Source organism: Notamacropus eugenii, chromosome 2, assembly GCF_028372415.1.
Source record: "Notamacropus eugenii isolate mMacEug1 chromosome 2, mMacEug1.pri_v2, whole genome shotgun sequence".
Taxonomy (NCBI): Eukaryota; Metazoa; Chordata; class Mammalia; order Diprotodontia; family Macropodidae; genus Notamacropus; species Notamacropus eugenii.
In genome coordinates this window covers 27,531,103-27,544,166 of record NC_092873.1, presented here as the reverse complement: position 1 = coordinate 27,544,166, position 13,064 = coordinate 27,531,103, and the positions used below count along the sequence as shown (strand labels likewise).

Sequence of the window (13,064 nt, the reverse complement as noted above, 5' to 3'; positions counted from 1 at the left end):
ATCCAAGGTCATACAAGTGGTTAGTGATAGGACCTGGAATAGGCCCATCTTCTCACATTGTCTCCCCTTTCCTTTGGACAGGCGGGCAGAGGAGAGCCTGGGAGTGCCTGTGAACCCCAGGCCCAAACGGATCACATTTCCCCAAGGTTCTGCCTGGTTGAAGGGGAAAGGTTAGGGCCTGGGCTAGCCAGGCACATTGTCTCTGCCCAGTTACAACAGGAACCTCACCCTAGTGGCTGAGTAGGAGAAGGTTTGGAGAAGCTCCAGTAGAGGCCTGGCCTCCTTTCCCTTCCTGAAGGAGAAGAGACAAATGGAAAATATTCCCCCAGCCCTCTGACCTTCTCCATCTTCCCCTAGTCAGGCTCCCAGACAAGCCAGGCTAACTGCCCTTTCCTACATGGAGGGCCCCATTGGAAAGTTCAGGGTCCAGGAGGTGAGAAGCAATACCAGGCCAGTTGGGAAATCACTGGGGGCCAAAGGGCAGGGCCTAGCATTTCAGTACATCAAACAGGGGAGTAGGGGCCCAAGCCTGGTCTCCCTTAAGGGAGCCTCCCTCCCTCTTCTCCATGCGCCAGGATGGGAATATTCTGGGCTGCTTCCTACCCTAGAACTTAGCCCATTCTGGCCTGATAATGGCTGGCAGAGCCTGCCAAAGATGACTTCTGGTGCCTTCTCAGTCAGGCTATATTGCCCACCCATCCTTGACTAATTGGTTTTTATTTGTGTTGAACTTGAGAGACACCAACAAGCCTAATGAATTTGCACACACAAAGAAGGAGTAGAATGGGGGGTGAAGGGGGCAGAGGGCAGTAAAATACATGGTGCATTCTCAGGCTTCTCCCACCACTTTCTTTTGGGTGTGTTTTTGATGTTTATCCGTTGCTTTTTCTCTCTCCCCAGGCTCACACTCCCAACCCAATTTTCACTAGCAAGTTAGGCACCCTGGGCAGAATGGCTGTTCCTCCTGTCAGGGTTCTATCACTGGGGAACTCTAAAGGGGCTGGGGTTTCTGGGTCTATTATTCACCAGATTCCAGTCAGTGTGCTTGTCCCCAAAGAGGCAGCTGGGTGGCCCAGGGGAAAGTTAGGAAGACCTGAGTTCAAATCTGACCTTAGACACTTCCTGACTATGACTCAGGTGAGTCAATTAGCCTTTGTCTGTCTCAGTTTCCTCAACTGTAAAATGGAAGTGATTATAGCACTTCCTTCCCACGGTTGTTGTGAAATGAGGTTATGTTTATAAAGCATTTAGCAAGGTGTCTGGCACATAGGAGGCACTTAAAATGCTGATTTCCTTCCAGTATCAATTAACCAGCTGATATGAACTAGCCAATAAGGATTAGCTAGAAAGTAGCATGAAACCCCTAAAGCAAAGGCGTGCTTCCTAATGGAGAGAGTGGTTGGTACAAATATTACCCCCACCCAAGCCAAGAATGCACTCTTCATCCTGCACACAGCACAAGGCCTGGGGAGGGTGGGCTCAAATTCCCAACACAGAGGTCCTAAGGAAGATTATGTATGCCAAAGGGCATCTCACAGGTCCTAGCTCTGGGAGTCTATTTCTCCCTTCAAGAAATTCAACAAGTTTAGATTAGGGAAGGATGTTGGCAATGGACAAGACAATTCCTTGCTCTTTTGCAGGATGAAGGATCTCGGCCATGGGGCAATCTCCTGCTGGAGCAGGACCTCCTCAGACTCTGCTGTTGCTCACACCTACTCCAGTTGCTGAAGGGGCCTTCTGATGCCTCTTCCAATCTTTTGAAGCTCTCCAGGTCATAGCCTGATAAATTCCACCTCTGAATGTTTATTCACCTCATATCAAAAAAGACTAAAGATGAACTAAATAGGCACTGTGTGCTCAGAGACACATGGCAGCTGAGTGGGAGATGGAGAAAGCTGCAGCTCCCCTCCTCCTCACCTGAAAGGGTCAGGGGAGGAAATGGATTGTCTGCTAGAATCTTTTGTACCCACATGTAGCTATCACTGAGCCTCTGTGGAGTCATAAATTCTTCTGGCTCCACAGGCAGCTCTTGCCCTCCACAGCACCAGCCTTTCAGTCATTCGTGGAAGAAAGAAGGTTCACCGAGCCTTCCCTTGTTAGACTGTCAGCAGGTGGAAAATCAGTTTGCACCAGGAAGGGCAAGTCCATGTGGTCACTGAGGACTGGACTCTGGCTGGACAGTCCTTCCTTCCCCTCACATTGCCAACCCCATCATTATCCCCCATTCCACCTCACTCCCCATTAAAACTCTCCTTTGTCAGGAGGCAAACCCAGACATTGGCTGAGCATGCATGTCTCCTTCTGGCCTCCCTCTGTCAGGGCCAGGCAGCAGGCTCCATCATGGCTGCTCCTTGGCTTCAGGAGAGTTCTTAAGTCTCTCAACATTTCACCTTTGGAATGTTATGATCGTATCAGCTGTTCTGGCCCTACCTACTTTGCTTTGTATCAACTCTTGGTTCTGCCAGGCTTCTCTGAATCCATTCTTTCCTCATTCCTGATGATGAGATAATGTCCCAGTGTGGCTCCAGCTAGCTCTAGACTAAGTAGCAGAGTGGGACTTCCTGTAGTGAAGGCAGCTTCCTCACTTTGGAGTCTCCTCTACCAACAAATGGCAGGCTGTGTCCTTATCCCCATGGTCACACGGCATGATTATTTGCTCAACCAGTCCCCAACTGAAGGCCTCGAAATTGGCTTCCACACCTGAGCCTCTACAAAACTTGCTGCTACAAATCCCTTTGTACAGAAAGGTTCTGTCACGCTTTCTTTTAGTAAGATGTGTCATAAAGTAGCTCAGTGACACATGGGGAATGCTTCCAGATGGCTTTCCAGACTGGTGGGACCACCTCCCAGTCCAGTGTGCACCTTTCTCCTCCCCAGAGACCTGCAACAACCAACACTTGGCTTTTGGGTCACTAATGACAATCAGACAGCCCAGCAATGCAAACTCCAAGTTCTTTTCATTTGAATTTCTCTTAAAATCATGGTCAGACCATTTCTGGAGACCAGCAAGAGGTCACCTTCATGTGCCAGCCAGGCCTCAATTCACCTTCTTCCTTTCCACCTTTCCTCCCTCCCTCCCTTCTTTCTTTTCTTACATCCTATCTTCCTCCCTCCCTTCCCTTCCTGTTACTGATACATGTTTTTTTGTTGTTGTTGTTCAGAGAGCTGTTGTTAAACATTGCTGAGCTGACTGGCCGTGAAGGTCAAAGGTAGGGACCACATATGCCTGCTGATCCAACTGCCGTTACCTAGTGCTAGAACATTGTCAGGGAATGATACTTATCCCTGGTGATTCCCAGTGGTGAAGCCTGCTGGGCAGATGAAGTTGGCTCTGGCCGTAACTGGCAGTGGCTTGAGCTCCCCAGCTGCCAGAGTTAAGGGAGGGAGGGAGCTCCAGCTGTTCCCCAAGGACAGGCAAATTAGCCCCTTTGGATTTTCCTTCCTCTTCTCTCTGCAAGGAACGCTGCTGTGGCGGGTGTAGACTGATAGAATCGGATTGAACCCATCTGACCATGGGCTCACATCCCTCTTGTGACCCTTCTGAGCCACGTGGCTCTGGGTGTTTCATCCCCCCTCTGGCCTTCTGTTTTCTCATCTGCATGTAGTACCCACCTCCCCAGGCTTGTCCAAGGCTCCAGTCAGTGTCTGTATAGACACTGTTATGAGTACTTTGGTGTGTGCTCCGCAAACACCTGCTGTTGTCGTTTTGTGACCCATCTGGGCCTTTTAGAATCAGAACTCATTAGCACTGAAAGGGAACTTGGAAGTCAAGGAGTGTCAACCTTCTCTTTGTGCTGCTGGGGAAACTGTGCCCTGAGGAGCAAGGGAAGATAGAGTTTTGAATCGATGAGTGGAAGGCAGCTCATGTGAGGGAGAGAGAATTGTCTGGCTGTAGGAATCCAGAAGGCTTGGCTTCACATCTCACCTCTGCATGTCCCCCCCTCCCCCAAACCTTGCCCCAGCCTGAGTGATCCTGGACAAGTATCCAAGCCTCTCAGTGTCCCTGGCGACCCTCTCAAGTTCCAGGGCCAGAACTTCAGTGACCCAGAGCACATTAAACAGGAAATCATACATCCTGTGGGTGGGTGAGAACCAAAAGAGAAGGGGCTTGTCTTTGGGAGCGATGAGGAGGGTGGAGATGGCCCAGTAGGCAGACTTCAGAAGGTTTCAGAAGCCACTATGGCTCTGTGCATGATCAGGGACCCCACCACCCGGGCTCATACTGGGCTTCAAAGGCTTTCTGATTTACACTTCCCCTCTCAACCTCAGTTTTCTTGTCTGTAAAATGGGGACAATAGCACTGATCCCATAAAGTCTGTTGTGCAGAGCAAATGAGATTATAGAGGTAAAGCAGCTTGAAAGCATGAGAGAAATGTTCACTATTACTGTTGTGAGTTTAAGTTGGGGAGCAGTAGAAGAAGCTGTGAGGCCATAGTCCCTGGCATGACAGGATGGGGTCACTCAAAGTAAGCCCTGGAGACCAGAAGAGGGGACAGGGACAGACAAGATTGCTAGCTTCACATGTTTGAGGTGACCCATGAAAAATGGATCAGACATGTCCTGATGGCCCTCAGAGGGAAGACATGGGAGTGGTGACGCCACAAAGAGGCCAATGACTATTACATTTTCTAAAAGTGGCCTGGGCAAGTGTCACTGGGAGATCTTCAAGCACAATCTCATAGCCTCCATGAAACCTTCCTAGATTGTCTCCACTCCTCAGGCCTTTCCCTCACAATCCCTAGGACTTATTTTGCACCAACCTGTACACGCATCTGTTGTCTCACACATTCCCTCCCTTCCAGGGGAAGGAGCTCCTGGAAGGCAGGCCTGGTTTCTCTTTGCCTGGCACATTGCAGGCCTCAGTCAGGGCTTTGGGACTGAGTGGTTGAGGCATCCATCAGATGCAGGTTTTTTTCACTCAGTACGATGTAAACTGTCTAATCCCCTCAGGTCCCCTCCTGCTCCAAGAGCCTCTGGCTGGGTGAAAATGGAGAGGGGAGGTAGAGACCTCCCCTGGAAAAAGACAGGATAGGAAGGAGGGAAGGACAGACCCCTGAAGGCTGGCCTGCAGGCCTGACAGATCTGGGGAGCCCTGAGTTAGACAATATAGAGCATTTATTTCAGACAAACTCGCTCTAGGCTGCCAGGAGCTGGAGATGCTCCTGCCTCCTCCCCCAAGTGGGAGAACCTCCCCCCTTAGTCCGCAGAGCCCAACACCACGCCCCCAGCATCGTATGGACAAATATGTACCCAGACACACACACACACACACACACACACACACACACACACACACCACCCCCACACACACACGGGGCTGAGGGTAATACTAGATTCTGCTGGGGAGGGATGGGCGGGGCCTGGCCGGAGGGGGATGGGCGGGGGAGAAGTGATTCCAATCTAGTATTTCTAGTCTATCGGCATTATTGCATGGATACGCTTATTTAAAGTCAAAGGAAAGAGGAGTCTCCGTGGGGAACCGAGACAGGGTGTCTCTCTTCAAATAGGAGCTGCCACAGACCCCAGGGGGCTGCAGTAGCTGGGGGGGAGGGGAAAGGGGAGAGACTATGAGGGAGAAGGGCCGAGGGGGGAGGGGCCGGAGCTTGGAGGCCTCCTTCCTCCTTTGCAGGCGCTGTCCGTGGTACCCGAGCCCACGTCTCCTCAGCACAGGTGTCCTCAGCATGGTCCCTGTAGTGAACCCTACGCGGGGACTAGGCCAGCTCTCAGAGCTCCTTGTTCGGGAGCGGGGGGAGGCAGACTCTCTTGGTCAGTTGATTGGGATGGGGTTGGTGCATGTCTTTCACTGTCTTTCTTGGCCAGGAAGTGGAGACAGGGCTCGCCTTGACTCCTGGCCCTACCCCCAGTCTAGTTGGTCCCCAACACCCAAGACCCGGGTCCACATACACACATTTTGTTCCTGGAGTGGTGGGGGTTTTCTGCAGGCTCTGAAAGCAGGACACCACAGGAGTGGGAGGGAGCAGAGGGGAAGTGAAACTATGGGACCCCTGGTGGGACAGCCCCATCCAAGAGAAGAGCTGAGAAGGGAAGGGGAGGCTGAGGTGTGAACAGAATAGCCAAGCTCCTCTCCCCCTCCCTCTCCTCCCCCAACTCTTCCACCTTCTTCCCTTCCCTTCTTTCCTCTTCTCCTCCCATTCTCTGCTTCCTTGTGCCCCTTGCCTTTGCTCAGGGAGCTGAGGGCAGCCTTCTCTACCTACTCTGGTCTAGTCAGGCAGAGACTGCTTGTTCAGCCTCTGTTCTCTCCAGACCAGCCACATCCAGGCTTCCCTCCCCCCCCCCCCCCCCCCCAGTGCTGAATGTCCACCAACCAACTCTGACAGACTATCTCCCCCTACTTTGCCCTTGGTCTCTCACTCAGTTTCCTACCAGCCCCCCAGTTGTCAGTCTTTCCTGGCCTTCACTCTAGCCTCCCTCATCAATTCTATCAGTTTTCTCCTTTGGCACCTAGAAAAAAGATCCTGGAATAAAGGTGGGATTTGGTGATGCCTGGCATGGTGGTGTCAGCAGGCTCTGGTCAGAGTGGTGGAGGGCAAGGACTTACAGGGCTGGCTCCAAAGTGGCCCCTGAGAGCTTCTCTGAGCCCTTTGCCAGGGGCGGGGGGGATGGGGCTGGGGTGGGACAAGGTTAGGATTCCCCAAGCTCTGGACATTGGGTGAGGGCTCCAGGAGTGCAGATAAAGGGGCATCTCAAATGTCTGAAGATTCCAGGCCACTCACGTGGCTATTGTGGTGTTGACAAAGAAGGACAGCACACACACATGCACACATACGGACACATACACCCACAAACATAGGCACATGGCCCTGGAAACTCAGCTGTACATATGACTTTTGAAGCAGGCCTGCTGTCACCCCTCCCCCACCCCAACACACTCCAGGGACTTTCCAGACCCTCATGGACTGAGAGTAGCAAAGAAGCACTTCCTGCTTGTAGTCCCAACTGGGCTTTGACCTCAGCACCTCTGCAATCATCACACCTGGCTGTGGGGCTACAACGTGGATAGTCATGATCTGATGGTCTCCCTGCCGGATCTCCCACAGAGCTCTGGACCTAGGTGCCAGGGAGCCAGAGACTCTGCCCTGCCTCCTTTCTCTGACCAGCACCCGCAAGGCCGTGGGCCCTGTCCTTTAACCAGCCAAATTTCCTTCCTCCTTCCCACAAGGTCTAGGGACTGCCCCACATGGACTATTAGGAGGGGATCTGACTTAGCATTTCTGTTCCCACCTCACCGGTGCTGGGGACAGTAGAGGACAGATCTGATCTGGGGATATGATGAGAGAGAGTTAGGAGGTAGCAGAGGAAATGAATATTTGGGGAGTTTGGACTTTGGGGCTGAGTAGAGGCCTTTACTCAGGCATGAAGCTGTGAGGGACACATTCTAAAGAGGGGCTTGTTCCTCTGCACCCACCTCAGCAGGGGACCCCATCAGCTGCCTGTCAACTTATCTGCCTGCCTAACCAGCCAGCCATCTGTCTATCTGTCTGTCTGTAAATAGATATATGGATATCTAATTTGTATATATGTATAGTTACAGGAGAGAATCTCTTCCCAGGCATGCACTGATTTCCAAAGGAGCTGTACAAGGGAGCTGCTCTGTCCCCCACATACCCTCCTTCCCCACAGTGGCAGGACTATTTTTTCCGAGCCAAGAAAGCCACCCCCAGAATCACTGCCAGGGCAGCCACAGCCATCCCGCCAGCCATGAGCAGTGGTTTCAGGTTCTCAAAGGTGCCAGGGCCTCCTGCTGGTGCAGCTGCTCCCTCTTCTTCAGCACCATCTCCAGGGCCCTTGGACTCCGAGCTGGCAGGGGGACTGGGGGTTGAAGGGGCCCCTGGGTTGGGCTTCAGGTTGCTGTGGCTGTTCAGCAAGGCTGGGTCAGCAGATGCCTGGGCCTTCTTGGGAGGGGCTGGAGGTGTGGATGGCTGCTCTCTCTTCTCTGGAGTCTCCTTCTTCTCAGCCTTGGCTGAGGGGGTGGCAGGAGCTGGTGAAGGTTTGGACTCAGACTTGGGGCCACCAGTGGGTCTCCCTTTGGCCTCCATGTTGGGCTAGGCTAGCCTGGGCCAGGCCTCACTGAGGATTGTGGGTGGTCTGCAGGGGTGAGGCTGGAGGAAGGCAAATGTTGTTCAGTCAAGAGGGTCCCTGGGCATGGCACAGAACCTGGAAAAGAGGGAGGGAGTCAGTGAGTTGGAAGCTGGGTTCTTGTGGGTACCTATGAGCTGCCTCTCCATACATGGAGTCCAGCCTGGGAGCCAGGGCTGGTCCCTGCCTTAACAGTCAGGTCCCTGGCACCTTCTGTGTTTTTGCTCCCCTCACAGAAAGCCTGGTCAGAGGATCTACCAGCTGGAAGGACTGCATCCTCTTGGAGCATCTGGGAGCCAAGAGAGACTGAGCCCTCCTAGGGATGTCGTCGGTCCCTTCTCTCCAAGGCAGAGGACATTACACATAAGGGAGGGGGCTGCTGGCCCTGGCCCATGCCTACTCCTTGCTTCTCTCCTGCCTAGGGAAGATACCAGTTTCCCCAGATGTTCTGGGTGGACCCTCAAGTCCCTTCTAATTAAGGTGCTCTATGGTCCTAAGTACCAACTAAGGCTCCCACACTCCTAACCCTGAGTCAACCATATTTATGGGAAGACCTAGGCTCTTCCCTCAGGAGCATATCTGCTTCAGTCACGGAACATAGCAGTGTGACTGGGGCCCATGCCACCCAGGCTGCAGGAACTCAGAGGGAAGTGGTGACACAGGCAAACCTTGCAGAGTGGGCAAGAAGGAGGACATGCTGAACATCATGTGACAGAAGGCTCTGAGGTGGGAATGTTGGGCATATGGGGGAGGGGGACTGTGAAGAGCAAATGCCTGGAAGAGATGGTGTGTGTGTATGTGTGTGTGTGTATGTGTGTGTGCGTACACAAGGAAGACACAGGATGTACATGTACAGGTGTGTGTGCATGCATGCATGGAGAGGACACAGTTTATGTGTATACACGTGTGTGTGGGGAGGGAGGACACAGAATGTGTGTACAGGTTCATGTGTATGTATATGTGTGCTAGGGGAGGATATGGGATGGGTGTGTACAGGTGTGTGTGTGTGTGTGTATATGTATGTACAGGACACAGAATGTGCATATACAGATGGGTATGTGCAGGGAGGACATGGGGCTAGAAAAGGAGGTGAGGCTCCTCACAATGTGAAGGAGTCCTGGAGTTACACAGTAAGGGGCATGCTCACAAGACAGATCTGGCACTTCTGTACCTCTATCTCCCCTGGATCCCCTCACACAGCCCTGCCCTATCAAGAGATATTGACTGAATGAACTGAGCTCTCAAAATAGCCAACAAAGCGGGCACAGGAGACATCATCACCCTCTTTAGCACGTGTAATAGCTGAAGCCCATCTCCATTAAGTGCCTTAACGCAAAGCAGTTCGATTTCCTTACATATACAGACTCCTGACGTGGGGAGCCCTCTTCTGGCCTGGGGCGGGGAGGTGCTATGGAGCCCCTGGGGCATCCTCAGTGCTCAGGCCAAATGGTACTCTGGGCTCTGAGTCCTTTGAGTCTGGCAGAGGCTTCTGGGTTGGGGCTTGCAGGTGCTGGGGCATTAACAGCAGGGCCTCCCAGGAGCAGCTGAGCCTCCTTGTATGTATTGAACCCACTTTAACTGTTCAGTGCTTTCCTCACACCAACCCTGGTAGGCAACAAGCTATTAGCTCCACTTTGCAGAGGAGGAAACTGAGGGGGTGAGAAGTTGAGTGGCTTTCTTAGGATGGCACAATCAGCTCGCTCTTTCCTAGTGCTTATGTGGGCATGGTAAGCTCAGAGCAGGGCATCTCTCCTCCCAGAGCTACCCCTCTTTCTTTTCCCTTCTCTAGGTCCAGTTCTGGGGGCCTCCATGTCCCTGACCCTCACCCACAAAATCACACACACACAAATATATAGGGCATCTACTTTGGCTTTTCCTCCCTCTCAGTGATTCTTCTAAGAGCTCCCACTGGGCCTCAGACCTGTCTCCAGGGTAGCAACTACTGCCAGGTGAGCAGCACCCCCTCCCCAGCTCCTCCCTGTGGGCCCTTCCCTCCCAGCTGGATGCCATGGAGACCAAACCCTTACCAGGGGGATCAGGGTCATGGAGGCAGCCTCAGGGACTGGTGGGTTGTGAAGCTGGTCCTGGGAGCTGTCCCAGGGTCTGAGATCTGGGCATGACCACTGGGCTTAGGAAGCCATCGAGCCAGGCGCAGGTCCTGAGAGGATCTGGGATTGGGTCAGCATCCTTTGAAAAAGCTTTGCCTCAGAGGGTGACCTCACCACCTACAGCTTTCCCAACTGCAGCTGGCTGAAATCAGCGTGCCAGGCTGCACCCTGAGCCCAGACTCTCCTTGGTTCTCCTTGGCTCTCCTGCTTCTTGGCTGGGAGCATCTGGGGGCCTGGCCTCCTCTCCTCAGCTCAGGGGACAGAGGGCCACTGCCTGCATCCTGTCTTCCAGGCCTGATAGAAGCCACGCCTGTGCCCTACACAGCCTTCTGAAGGTCACCTTGAAAGTCAAAGCTCAGGCTTTGACAGGGACAGATCCCCTTTCCCTCCTCCCCCATTATTTAGAGAACGGGAGGACTTGAGCCTCTTCCCCTCCTCTAATCAGCTCTGGAAAGAGGGGTAAATGGACCCTGGAGGGCTCCTCTCTCTTTCCTCTGCACCCCATCGGCTCTGCTCTGCACAGAAACTGGGAAGGATTCTCGCTCTAAGGTTTCTATCCCAGGGGAGAAAAGCTTTGTCAGAAACTCCAGGTGAAGACAAAGAGGAGGAGGAGTGAGGGGAGACCAAAGACCCCCCCTCCCCCTCCCCAGGGCTATTTTAACCCCAGAACGACGTCATTAAATACAAAGTACCAAGCCTGCCCCTCCCCCAGAGGTCCCACTGTCCCTCCCCCAGTCCTAAGCACTCTCCTAGGTTTTCTTCTTCCTTCCTGTTCCAGCCCCTGCTGTGCTATGCAGACGCAGCCAGCTGCCGCTGGGGAGGGGTCGAAAGGCCCAGCTGGCCCAGCTTGCTGCCTGATGAGGAAGGAGGACCCTAGCTCCCAACATGTCCCCTCTCCTTTTCTAATCCCAGTGACCTTCAAGCAGGTAGTGCAGCCCCCCAGCCCCCAGCAAGGGGAAACCCTTCCCTTGACCCACAAGCCTTGGATCCCAGCACCCAGATAGCAGTCCCTGCTTCTTTTCATCCCCACCAAGCAGGAGCAAAAAGTCAGCTGAGAGATGAGGTGCTTACCAGGTGTCGTCCTGGAGTCAGACCGGGTCAGGCTGGTTCTCCCCCACCTCCCTGGTTGCTACCGGTCTGCACCGAGACAGAAGGGAGAGGAGGAGGAAGAGGAGGAGGAGGAGGAAGAGGAGGAGGAGGAGGAGAATGGGGGCGGGGAGGAAAAAAGAACTTGGGAGTTTCCCACAATGCACCAGGCTGCACTAAGCTGAGGACCAGGGACAGGAGAGGGTGGGTCCTGACAGAGCCTTTGATCCAATGGGAGACTGGGGGTGGGCCTTCTACTTCCCTGCCTCCTAGGCAAAGACAGTTCCGCCCACACCAGCAGCCTTTGTGAACCTTGAACTTGAGGACTCCTGCAGCCCAGGTAGCTGGCCAGACCTCATCTGAGCTCCAATCCAAATATTCCAGCCCAAGACTCATCAAATGAGTTTTCTATCTATGTCTATCTATCCATGCACATATATGTAGGAGTATATGTACAGTTGCTTATCTATACATTCTAAAAATACATCAAAAACTATGCACATATATACACACATATATATGTGTGCACACATATTGAATATGTGTGTATGTATAGATGTGTGTGCATGTAGAGATGACTCCAGTCTTTTTGCAAGCCAAACCCAATGACAGCATCTTCCTCAAAAAAGTGGAGGATCCAGTAAAAGGGGAGTCCTCATCTGAACCAGCTTCTCAGCTCAGAGGAGGCAGAGCCGGGCTGTACTGGTAGATGATAGGACTGGATTGGGTGGGTGGGGGCATCAGGAGGGAAGTGACTGTCAGTGCATCTTAGGGTATAGATAAAGAAATGGAGCCCATTAGAAGACTGGGGACAGAGTTCAGAAGAAGGCGCCCCCATGCACTAGAATTCCACAGGAAAATTCAGGACTGAGAAGGTAATTCAGAACTCACAAATAGTCCCAATCCTAACAAGAAAAAAAAAGGGAGTTGTCTGAAGAGAACAACGACTGTGTCTGGGACCCATCACCCAATGGGGATTTAGAAAGAGCTCTCCGGAAGATGGAGGCCAGGCCTGGAATGGACATAGGGTAGGAGAGCTCACAGCAGGGGCACTGAGCTGGAAAAGGGCCGGAGTCCCAATAGCCCTGAGCTCTCAGAGGTGCATTGTGGGAAAGAAGAGGCCCTAAAAAGTGAGAGAGAGTCCACCAGTCCAAAGCCAAGCACGGACAGAAGCTGAGCTGAGTTGAAACAAAAATGGTTGACTGGAAATTCACAGCCAAGATCAGTGAGAAGCGAGAAAGAGGCCCAGGCTGCTCTGGGAGGACTCAGATCCATTAACCCATGTGAACTCTATTGGATGGAGATGTGTTTGCTGATCTTTGACCAGGGATAGAAAAGGAACCTCAGAGCCAGAAAAGGAGAAACAGTATAGTCATTTGGGGAGGAAGAGACTAGAGTCTTCAGATTAGAGGCCAGTTAGCTTGACTTTGAGTCCTGGGGAAGTTACAGAATATATCACAAAGGGTTGTTTAGTGAATTAAAGGAAGGAAGAAAGGGAGGGAGGGAGGAAGAAAACAGACGTGTATTTTAAGTGCCTACTATGTGTCAGATCCTGTACTAAGTACTTTACAAACCCTAGGAGGCAGAGGCCATTATTATCCCCATTTTACAGTTGAGGAAACCAAGGCAGAGAGAGGTTTAAGGGACCTGCCCAGCACCACAATGGCTAGTAAGTGTCTGAGGATCAATTTGAACTCAGGTCTTTCTGACTCCAGGCCCAGCAATCACAGTGATTACTAAGAGCAGCCCAGACTGATAGACCTTTTTAATGGG

The 13,064-nt window shown here is 52.5% G+C and overlaps 1 protein-coding gene across 2 annotated transcripts; it reads right to left on the bottom strand.

Annotated features, from left to right (window-relative positions):
* Positions 1-6,315: 6,315 nt before the first annotated feature.
* CEND1 (cell cycle exit and neuronal differentiation 1) lies at positions 6,316-11,829 on the bottom strand. 2 transcript variants are annotated; one of them, XM_072637413.1, is made up of 2 exons: positions 11,277-11,829; positions 6,316-8,175 (listed from the first exon to the last, which is right to left on the bottom strand). In XM_072637413.1, the coding sequence occupies exon 2, from the start codon at positions 8,055-8,057 to the stop codon at positions 7,650-7,652; it is 408 nt and encodes a 135-aa protein (XP_072493514.1). In that variant the 5' UTR covers positions 8,058-8,175; positions 11,277-11,829; the 3' UTR covers positions 6,316-7,649. The 2 variants fall into 2 exon arrangements, with proteins under 2 accessions (XP_072493514.1, XP_072493515.1); XM_072637414.1 differs by lacking the exon at positions 11,277-11,829 and adding an exon at positions 10,125-10,548.
* Positions 11,830-13,064: the final 1,235 nt, after the last annotated feature.